The sequence below is a fragment of the Panthera onca genome, chromosome A1 (genome assembly GCF_046562875.1).
Source record: "Panthera onca isolate mPanOnc1 chromosome A1, mPanOnc1 haplotype 2, whole genome shotgun sequence".
In the NCBI taxonomy this organism is placed as follows: domain Eukaryota; kingdom Metazoa; phylum Chordata; class Mammalia; order Carnivora; family Felidae; genus Panthera; species Panthera onca.
Window position 1 is genome coordinate 152,716,117 of NC_138339.1, and position 12,003 is coordinate 152,728,119.

At 34.9% G+C, this 12,003-nt stretch overlaps 1 protein-coding gene across 1 annotated transcript; it reads left to right on the forward strand.

Moving 5' to 3' along the window:
• The first annotated feature begins 3,705 nt into the window (after positions 1-3,705).
• Positions 3,706-4,653, forward strand: LOC132676370 (olfactory receptor 5V1-like). Its single transcript, XM_060628473.3, is given in 1 exon segment — positions 3,706-4,653. A coding segment is annotated over 1 exon segment (948 nt).
• The last annotated feature ends 7,350 nt before the right edge of the window (positions 4,654-12,003 follow it).

The window sequence follows — 12,003 nt, forward strand, 5'->3', positions numbered from 1 at the left end:
ATTTTTGAGGGGGACTTTCTTGGATTCAAGTGTATCAAACTTTCCAACAAATACGGTAATCAACCAAAGGGAAGCTGAGGAAAGGAAAGATTTGAGACGATGTGATAGAAAATATAGGGATGATTTCTTATTATTTTATAACATAGTGTACACCTCTATTGTCCAAAGGTCTAAAAGGTAAAAATAACATAAAACACAGTTGATGATGAAATCCATTCCATAAAGTACATGAGAAAAAATGCAAAGACCTAAAAAGAGATTACAAATATTGCAAGTTATTATTTAAAAATTTAAATTAAAAACTACAAACATAGAAGCCCATGTAGCCAGATAACTCTGGATAATGTCATTTGTCAAAATTTTCCCTGCAACATTTTATTGAAAATATTACAAAGTTATAGAAAAAATTGGAAGGGCATAATGAACATCTATATGCCTTTTATCTACAATCACCGAATGCACAATTTTACGTTAGACAATTAAACACGTCACAAATTTTTACTCTTCTATAATTTAACCTTTTTATCCATTTCCACTAGATTGACTATAAAATTAGTATGTTTATATTATTATTAATAAGTCCCCATTATTAAATTGTTGGTAGTAATTTAGATATATGAAGAAAAGCTGAATATTCTCTCTAGAGTCATTATATATTTTCCTAAGGGAAAAGTGTGCATGATATCAACTATAGAATAAAACGCAATAGACACCCTATATATAAGTGAGAATTTTGCTTTTAATTATTAATGCTTTTTGTGACTAGATCATTTGGCTTTCTTAATGTTGATTATTTTTTAATGTCTATTTTTGAGAGAAAGAGAGTGTGAGCATGCCAGCTGAGGAAGGGTAGAGAGAGCGAGAGAGAGAGAATTCCAAGTAGGGTCTATGCTGTCAGCACAGAGCCTCATGTGGGGCTCAATCAATGAACTGTGACATCATGATCTGCGCTGAAATCAAGAATCAGATGCTTAACATACTGAGTCATCCAGCTGTGCCTGTTGAATATTTGTGTTAACAGTGAGTACGCTTAAACTTGAAAAGAAATTTGTATGTTAAAATCTGGACTTCTGAAGCTAAAATAAATAATTGGATGATTGTGAAGATGTTAGTAAGGTGGTAAAACATATACACTTAAGAAACTAGTTAAAACTTATACTGAATGAATAAGATAAAGTGAGGAATTTTGAAAATTATAGATTGTATATTTAAATAAATGCTTAACATAGCTTAATTTCAGCACTAAATATTAAGCATGTCCATAGAAGCGTGTGTCTAAAACCTCTGTAAGTAGAATGCTGATGTACCTAACGAATTTTTCTGACCCGTTGACATGAATGTACACTCCCGAGAAAATTGGATCCATGAGATCCAACAGACAAGAAGGATGCTATAAAGTGGGTAGAAAGATTAAATCTTGGATATTGCTAATTCTTTCCATTTATTAGCTATCAGTCATTGTGTTAAAAAGCCTACAGAACCTCTTTAACAATATGCCTCTAACAAAAATAATCCTCCTATTTTTAAAGATATGTTAAATATAATTTTCTTGATGTTGATGTTCAAATAAATTATAAATATTGAATTATTTCAAGACCTAAGATTTTTTGATGATTATTTTTGTTTAACTGAGTGATGTTGTTTTCCTTTATATAGTAGAAATTGGAAGGAACTATTTGCTAAAGAAACCAGCTTTATTTATGGTACATTTGGATTTCACATCATGCATATGGTAAGTCTTATAAATAATAGGATAGATTGACTTGTGGGTAATTTCTAAGAGAAATATATCTTAGCCACGCATCCCTTGTCCCAATTCTAAATATATCTTTGGTTGCCTAAGACACCAAAAAGGAAAAAAAAAAAACTGATTTCATATACGTTCATGCTTACAGTTACACCAATCCCACAAAGCAGGTGAGATATTGCATTTCACACAAATTTCTCAGATTCTTTAGTATATGGATTATCCATATTCTGTGATAAAAAGGAATGTTATAGAACTTCCTTCTCAGCTATAAATCATTAATGAAAAGATTGCTCTTATTTTTCTAATTAAAAAGTTAATATATAAATTTAAATAATGACTTCAAGAGGAGGATATTGCTGAGGTAAATAAAGTTCCATCACCAAGTAAACAAATTCTGAATTCTATGGGTGGAGACTGTACACTTGTTTTAAAAAGTTAATAAAGAACAAAGTTCGGAGAATGTGCATTATGTTATGAATGATGCATGTTGATTATGTTATCTGATATAGAACTAGTTTTTATGTTCATTAGAATGTTTTTGACTTATTTCACATTGTTAAAAAAAAGTCAAATCACTAAATGTGGGTAAAAAAAGTCAAATCACTAAATGTGGTTAAACAATTAGTGTTTAACATAGAATTTAATGTTTACTATCTGACACATATGACATTAAATATAGAAAATAGTTTCAAAGTGACAAAACATCAGCGAAGGTGTTGATTTGTGGAAGGTCAGTTACAGTTTTTTTTTCTAAAACTAAATAAAATAAATAAGTTATTTTTTTACAAATACTCTTAAACATTAAGATTATGTGGACTATTAAACTACATACCAATGCATTAAAATTAAATGAGTTTGTACAGCCAGAGGATCAGTTCTGTATATAGTCATCCTAATTAACTATTTAAATAAGATATTATCATTTCTGATTATATATATAATTTTAAACTCCATATATCTTCAAACAATTTGACATGTGGTGAAATTTTAAATCTTAAGTGTAAAGACATTGAATATTATATAAATAGATTTGTTTACAAACACTGTCACCCAGGTTTTATTTATATATATTTTAAGTGTATTTATTTTGAGAGCAGGGGGGAAGGGCAGAGAGAAAGGGAGAGAGAATCTCAAGCAGGCTCTGTGTTTGCTTTGTGGAGCCCGACAGCGGGCTCTATGTCATGAACTGTGATATCATGTCCTGAGCAAAAATCAAGATAGGATGCTTACTGACTGAGCCACCGAGGTGCACCATGATTTTATTTATATTTTACTGGCTATTTTAATGTATTTAATGTATTTTAAGTATGCTTTTTGTGGAAAGATAAATGCTAATGTTCATATTTAAATTATTATAATTTTGAAGTTATAAAAGCATTCCCACATCTATTTCTTACCAGTAGAAACAATTTGTTAAAACAGAAACCACACCATCCACTTTTTGTTAGTGAACAATTATTTAGATAAACATTCTTACATTATATGTCTCCTAGTTGCTAATAGTTATTCAAATTGTATATCATGTAAAATGCATGTTTGCCCTTTCAAGCTACTCAGAACTTAGCTAGTGCATAAAATTGTACACATTTAGATAATACGAGGCAAAATAATGTATATACCCAAGTGTTGTGAGAAGCACACCACCAATGTTCACTGAATTGTGAAATCCCAAACACTGAAGAAAGATTCATAACTGCTTTATTGAGAATGCAAATCTTTATTGTCTCTTTAGTTTCTCAGAAGTCTGCTTCTTTATAAAGAAATATGGATGACTATTTCAAGAAACATGAATACAGATATTGTTTTTCAGTTTTTCTAGTAAGTTAAATCTCTATCATAGCAACAGAACTCATCAGCCACACACCAACTTTTTTCCAAGAATTTCTCATCCTTGGCTTTTTACTCTACCTTGTTTGTTTCATTTCTTCCAGAAAAATCCCTTGTGGAGAGAGGAGATGGACATTTACAATCTTACCACCGTGACTCAGTTTATCCTCATAGGGCTCTCTGACCTCCCTGAGGTGCGCTACCCTCTCTTTGTGGTCTTTGCCATCATCTATCAGGTCACTTTGGTAGGAAATGGGGCCATTGTCTTGGCCATTGGGACTGAGAAAAAGCTACATACACCCATGTATTACTTTTTGGTAAATTTGTCCCTCTTAGACATATTCTGCCCATCAGCTACTGTCCCCAAGATGCTGGAGAATCTTTTGACTAAGCACCACAGCATCTCCTTCCTTGGATGTGCTTTACAACTTTATTTCCTGGTGGCCCTGGCAGGGACTGAAGTCTTCCTTCTTGCTGTCATGGCTTATGACCGGTAGGTGGCCATCTGTTTCCCCCTCCGTTACATGCTCATCATGACCAAGGCTCGCTGTGTCCAGCTGACAGCTGGGACGTGGGCAGCAGGATTTCTCAATTCCCTTCTCCATACAGTGTCCACATTCCGCCTGTCTTTTTGCAAGTCCAACCGCGTTAACCAGTACTACTGTGACATCCCCCCCGTGGTAGCCCTCTCATGCTCATCCACTTATGTAGCTGAAATGCTTGTTTTGGTGGTAGGAGGCATCCTAGGGATCAGCGCCTTCCTAGCCACCTTTATCTCTTATATCTACATCATATCCACCATTCTAAAGATCCAGTCAGTGGAAGGGAAGCACAAAGCTTTCTCCACATGTGCTTCCCACCTCCTAGTGGTCTGCCTGTTCTATGGCACAGCAATATTTACCTACATTCGCCCTTCATCCAGTCCACACTCTCCCGCCAGAGACAGACTCATCTCCATGGTATACGGGGTTATAACCCCAATGTTAAACCCCATGATCTACAGCCTGAAAAACATGGAGGTCAAAGAAGCACTCAGAAAGCTTCTATGTCCCAGAGCATGTTTACAGCCATTATAATAGAAAGCAGAATGTATCAATACTCACTTTAGAATAAATTCATAGGAATAATTCATCCAAGAATAGTGTTCAGTTGATTTATAGAACACACACTTATGTACTCAGAAATTTATGAACACACATGTGCATAGAAGTGGTTATACTTATTTGTATATGTATATCTCTTTCTCTATCCACTGAGTTCTTAAAACTTAACATCCAAATCCAGACAGTTTCAAGAGTAAGCAGAGAACTTTTAATAATTAACAGTATAACCTGAGCTGGTCTTAAGTTAAGTTGGGTATATGTTCATATCCATACCCATACTCATAAGTGTATCATCTGTATGTCTAAGAATTTTAAAATTAACATCTAACCATCTATTTGTAGACCTTCCTTTTACTAGTTTGCTTATGTGATTACCACTTACTATTATTTCACCCTTTTTCTTTCAATTTTAGCCACCATTTACTCTACATTTCTATTTCTCTCTCTTTTCTTTTGACTCTATCCTTTCTCAGTTCTACTTGTCCCTCCAAAGATATCACTTAATTTACCAAATCCAAGATTTAGATATCTAAATCAGAAATCTAGTTTATTTTACACTACTATTTATTTTAACCTGAACATGATAAAACTGAAAGTATCATCTTCTAATAAACTCAAACACACACATACACACACACACACACACACACACACCCCTTATCAGGCAACTTACATGTTGTTATCAACTTTTCCCAGCTATGCAGATTAAATTCCTGAGACCAGACTCCACTTTGCCTTGAAGCCCAGAACTTCCACTCAATGGGACTAGAAAGCAGTTGTTTCTGACCAGGGATGGTTCACCCTTCACAATCCATTCCCCTCTTTCTGTCCCTCTTTCTGTCCCTCTAGAAATAGCAATATTTTCTTTCTGTATTACTGGTTATGTAATATACTGCTTTAAGTCTGCAATCATGTGTAATTTTCTCCACAGTTTTCCTTAACTCTGGGCATCCCAATTACCTTCCAAATTTAGTCCCCCCGTTAGGTGGTCACTTTTAATATATACCTACGCTCTGCATTTATAGATCTATTTTTACTTCTACTGTTCAGTGTCTTCTCTCTTTGTTTGCTTTATGCTATTTATTTTTTTTTATTTTTTATTTTTTATTTTTTTTTAAATTTTTTTTTAATGTTTATTTATTTTTGAGACAGAGAGAGACAGAGCATGAACGGGGGAGGGTCACAGAGAGAAGGAGACACAGAATCTGAAACAGGCTCCAGGCTCTGAGCTGTCAGCACAGAGCCTGACGCGGGGCTCGAACCCATGAACCGTGAGATCATGACCTGAGCCGAAGTCGGACGCTTAACCGACTGAGCCACCCAGGCGCCCCTTTTTTTTATTTTTTTTAATGTTTATTTATTTTTGAGAGAGAGAGAGAGAGAGAGAGAGAAAGAAGTGGAGGGGCAGAGAGAGATGGAGACATAGAATCTGAAGCAGGCTGCAGGCTCTGAACTCTCAGCACAGAGCCAGATGCAGGGCTTGAACTCACGAACCATGAGATCATGACCTGAGCCAAAGTCAGACACTTTGCCACTGAGCCACCCAGGTGCCCCTGCTTTATGCTATTTTATTATCACTAGTGAAGCTTTCTTCAAAAATATTCAAATATCTTTTTATTTTCTTCTCTGTACTGTTATTGATTCCTAGTCATTTTCAAAACTTTACAAAAAGATAGCTTCATCATATGTACTTGTGCTGCATAAGCTAGACTGTAAACATTTTGACATGCCATTTCTATAATAACAACAATTTCCAAAACTCAACACACCAATATGTATCTTATACAGCATTCCAGGGCTATCCATACTAATGGCAGGTCAGCTATCTGTTATCTGATTTTAAGTAGATAGAAAAATCCTTATAGACCTTAAGAAGGAATGAAGTAATGCTACTACTTTACTACTATAAATTTGAGAGGTGTTTTCCTTTTACTCCTCATTTTATTCTCTACTGCAGAATTTGCATGTCATGTAAAAGAATTAAGCCTTCCTTATATGACTTTTGCTAGGTTCAATACTGTGTAAAATTAAATAAATTTTTAAAATTCAATCAATTGCTTACCAGCCACTTTGATATTTTTTAAAGTGTCACCACTTATTTGTATGTAATGTTATTTATCTTAATGGTGTTGTATTTGTGTTACACAAACCACTTTGGAATCTAATTGCACCCTATTCAAAAGAGTGGGAAATCTCACCAAGTTCACAACAAATCAAGCCTTTGCCAACATGGACAATGTTTTCAAAAGAAAATGTTGAAAATGTTTTCAAAAGAAAAAAATATCTACAGTTTTCTATGCTTATATTTTAACATAAAATCATGGTAACTTTGCCTTTTTTCTTCTTAAGTGAAAAAAATATGCCTAAAGATAAGCAAAATAATGGAGTATTTCTGTTTCCACAATGTGAGGTTTGGAGCGAAATACACAAAACTCCAGATGTTAAAGCCACAAAAATTTAAACTGGATAAAATTGGCAGAAAGCATGCTCTCTTGTCTTGGAAAGAAAGAACTGTCTAAATATATGGCTGGTAGTATTTTGATGACAATATATTGTTTCTCTTGAAGATATCACATTGCCTTTGAGGAAACTCAATGATACATTTCTATTTTATTCCTCCATCTCCTCTTCCTTAAAAGTCACAGTCATGGGGGGAAATCAGGACAAATTACTTGACAATTCCCTGAGAAAATCCTCATGGGATGTAGTTGACACTTTAGCAGCAAGGTGAGTACATAGTGAAGCTTAAAGTAGGCACCCCACTAAATTCAGGATATACTGGAGCAGTGGCTAAATTTGTTAGATATGGTTAACTAGTGTGTCTTTAAATAACTTGACATTTTATGTTGTTTACTTTATTATTAGACTGACAGCAATCATTTATGAAGAAGAACCAAAAGATGGAAAGAAGGTAGAAGGAAATAAAAACTGCTGACAGGGAGGTATAGAGGACTCAGTCACAAAAATAATATGTTAACTCTAATTCAAAGCATATTATTTATTAAGATACAAGTGTGTGAGAGAAGATGACAGTGGAATGGGAGGAACCTAAACTCCCTTTGTCCCACAAATAAAACTAGTTGACTATCACATCATCCTAAATACCACAGAATTGATCTAAAGAAGGGCAGAACAAATTCCACAGCTAAAGGTAGAGAAGAGGTCACATCAAAGAAGTTAGGAAGTTCAGATGAAGTTTGGGAGAGAAATGGTTATAGCTGCTGCAGTGGGGAGGGAGCCATTGTAGTGGAGCAGAGTGAGAGACAAACACACATCAGAACACATGGGGGAAATGAAATCACAGTGCAAATTCGTTGGAAAGTGAGAAGGGCAAAATTTTGTGATTTTTTTACCACCTTCAGGGATTAAAGCCTGGAGTTTTAAAGGTCAGTGGGTTCAGGTGGGATAGAGTACATAAAGCATTGGTGTTCTCTTGGAAGGAAGGTAGGCAAACAACCCGCAGACATACAGCATGGAAACAGCACTCTGAAAAAAGCCTGGGGCACCCAATAGAGAAGTTATTTGCTCATTTTGGAGCTTGTCTCAGAGAGACAGCATTTATGCAGAGATCCCTCTTGGAACAAAGGAAATGGCCTGGGCCATTTCCCTCTCCGTCCCCTCAGCATAAGCACAAGGCTGCCTCTTGGAACCAGTTCAGCACTGACTTTTGCTACCTAACATGCTTACACCAACTCCCCCCTGCCCTGGTGGAACTCCCTCTCCAGTCACACTTGCCTCAGTCCCAGCACACAATGCCCCCTCCCAAGAAGCCCAGCCCAAATCCTTGCTAAACCACATCACCCCCCCTTTTTTTTTCAGAGCCTAGATTAAGGTGTTGGTAGTGATAGGTCTCATTTCACAAAGATAACAAAGCACATCTAGTTAAAATACACCACATTCAGGTCCAGGACCTAAAACTACCTTCACTAAGCAAAGAGGGCCTTTGCAAGTTGACTCTACTGATGGATAAAGCAGCCAGAACAAAATATCAGAGCACATGCAGCACACATTGGAGACACTCTGGGAAGCACCAGGCCCTGGGGAACAGGAGACACCACACCTCAGACCATTGCAAATCTTTACTTCATAAGGACATTGCCCTCAACAACAGGAGAAATAGCTGACTTCAAAAATGCAGAAAGAGTCCCAGAAATTTAGACAAATTAAGAAAATGGAAACTCATCCCAAGTAAAAAATAGGAAAACACTACAGCTAGAGATCAAAGAGAGACAGATACAAGTAACATGCCTGATAGGAAATGTAAAGTAATGATCATAAGGATACTCACTGGACATGAGTGAAGAATGGAAGACATGAGTGAGGCCCTTACTACAGAGATAAGGAATGACATAGCAGAGATAAAGTCTCAATAAGTGAAACATACTTGGGGGAATAACGAGCAGGATTAAAAAGCAGAAAAATGAATTAGTGACCAAGAACACAGAGTAATGAAAAGTAATCAAGCTGAGCAAAAGAAAGAAAAAAGAAATACACAAAATGAGAATAGGCTTAGAGAAATCAGTGATTCCATCAAATGTAATAATATTCATATTATAGGAGTCCCAGAAGAAGAGAGAGAAAAGGTAGAGAATATTAATTTGAATGTACAATAGCTGAAAAAGTCCCTAATTTGGGGAAGGAAACATGTCTAGACCCAGGAGGCCGATGGAACTCCCATCAAAATCAACAAAAGCCGATCCACACCAAATTATATTGGGAGTAAATGGGCAAAATAAAGTGATTAAAAAACGTAAAAGCAACAAGACAAAAGCAGACAGAAAGGATAAAGAAGACAGAAGGATAAAAGGACCAAAGAAAGACAGGAGAATGAGTGAGTTTCCCATACAAACAAAACTAAAGGAGTTCATGGCCAAGAAACCAGAAATATTAGTTATTTATTTTATTTAATTAAATAAATAGTAAGAAATATTAAAGGGGGATGTTTGATTTTAAGGGAGATAATACAAGTAACTATAAAGATAAGAATCACAAAATCAATAACATTACATATTTCTGTAAAAAATCATTCAAAGGACTAAACAAAATATGTATATAAAATATAACAACATAGGGGCACCTGGATGGCTCAGTTGATTAAGAGTCCAACTCTATTTTAGCTCAGGCAAGGATCTCATGGTTAGTGAGATCACATTAGCAGTGAAGAACCTGTTTGGAATTCTCTCTCTGTTTATCTCTGTCCCTCCACTCTCCTTGCTCTCAAAATAAATAAATGAATAAATTATAACAACATATACCTAAAATGCGGGGAAGAGGAGTAAAATATTGTTTCAAATGTAAACACCACAAATTAATTTAGACTGCTATATGCAGAAGATGTTATATACAAATGTAATGGTAACCATATTTCAAAAACCACTAATAAAAATTCAAATAGTGGGGTGCCTGGGTGGCTTAGTCAGTTGCGCATCCAACTTTGGCTCAGGTCATGATCTCACCGTTTGTGAGTTCAAGTCCTGTGTTCGACATCTGTGCTGACAGATCAGAGCCTGGAGCTTGCTGCAGATTCTGTGTCTCCCTCTCTCTCTACCCATCCCCCACTAGGGCTCTGTCTCTGTCTCTTTCTGAAAAATAAATAAAAGACGTTAAAAATTAAAAAAAAACAAATAGTAAAGAGAAAGAAATCCAAATGTCACTAAAGAAAATCAGCAAAACATGATCCAGAGAAACACAAGAAAAGACAAGAGAAAATAATCAGTAACAACCAAAAACAAAATAATAAAATGATAATAAATACATATATGTCAATAATTACTTTGAATGTAAATGTACTAAATGTTCAAATAAAAAGACATGTTGTGACAGAATGAATACAAGAATTAGACCTATCTGTATGCTGTCTATAAGAGACTCATTTTAGATCTAAAGATGCCTGCAGATTTAAAGTGAGAAACATCTATCAGGAGAATAGACATCAAAAGAAAACTGGAGTAGCAATAATAACTATATTGGACAAAATAGACTAAGATAAAGACTGTAAAGGAGATGAAGAACACTATATAAGAGAAACAACTCATCAAGAAAAGTATTACAATTTTAAATATATATGTAACCATCTCAAGAACACCCAGATATATAAAATGGTTAACAACAATCATAAAATAATTAATAAATAATAATGTAATAATAGTAGAGGACTTTAACACCCCACTACATCAATGGAAAGATTATTTACACACGAAAACAACAAGGAAAAAGTGACTTTGAATGACACTCTGGAACAGATGGACTGGAGATATACAGTCAAACCTTTGATTGTGAGTAACTCGTTCTACCAGTGTTCTGCAAGGTAAGCAAATATTTCTAATAAAATTTAACTTGAGAAATGGGCAATTTCTTGCCATATGAGTGGTATGTGACACCAAATGTCACATGATCACAACTGAATCAATGGTTCTTCTCTCTCTTTCTCACTGTGGAATTGTGGATGATTATCTCCCATGTTTGGATGCTTTGTCTCAGACTGGGGTGTTTGTCAGAAATCAGTGATTTTTCAGAACATTGGAAGTTGCCCACAACTGGCACTAGTGTATTTTTTGTCACTTCAAAGCACCTGTGGACCGTCCTCTGCTTTTCCATATAGGAGTAAGCTTAGGAATGCTTTGTTTCATTTTTAGGTCAGGCTGCCTGCAAATACAGATGCTTTTTCTGCTGTCTTATTGCCAGTTACATTAAATACAGTATATGACAAGAGTTTATTAATACTGTACTGTAGTTAACATCCGTGCGAGAGTATACAATGGCCCATATGCAGAAAAAGATTCCATTGAGCCAATAGATAGAAGTGATTCCGTTAGTGATAGGGAAAGTCATCCTATGCAATAACCCTTCTCTCTCTTGTCTCCTTCACACTAGTCATGAAGGTTTTCAAAGGCAAGTGCAGGTTAATTTATTTTTCTTTATATTTTGCATTTTTCTTTATTATTTTATATTATATTACAGTATTATAATAATTTATATGAATATTTTTGATTGAAATCCAAATCAGGAACTGTTACTTTGAAAAAATTAATAAAGTTTATAAACCCTTGGCCAGATTTATCAAATATAAATGAGAAAGTACACAAATGAATACAATAAAAAGTGGGAAGGAAGAAATAACAACCAACACCAGAGAAATATAAACAATTATAAGTGTTTATTATGAAAAGTATATGTCAACAAATTGAACAATCTGGAAGAAATGAGTAAATTCCTAGAAATATATAAACTACCAAAACTGCAATAGGAAAAAAATAGAAAAATTGATCAGATCAATAACAAAAAAATTGAATGAGTAGTAGAAAATCTTCCAATAAACAAAAG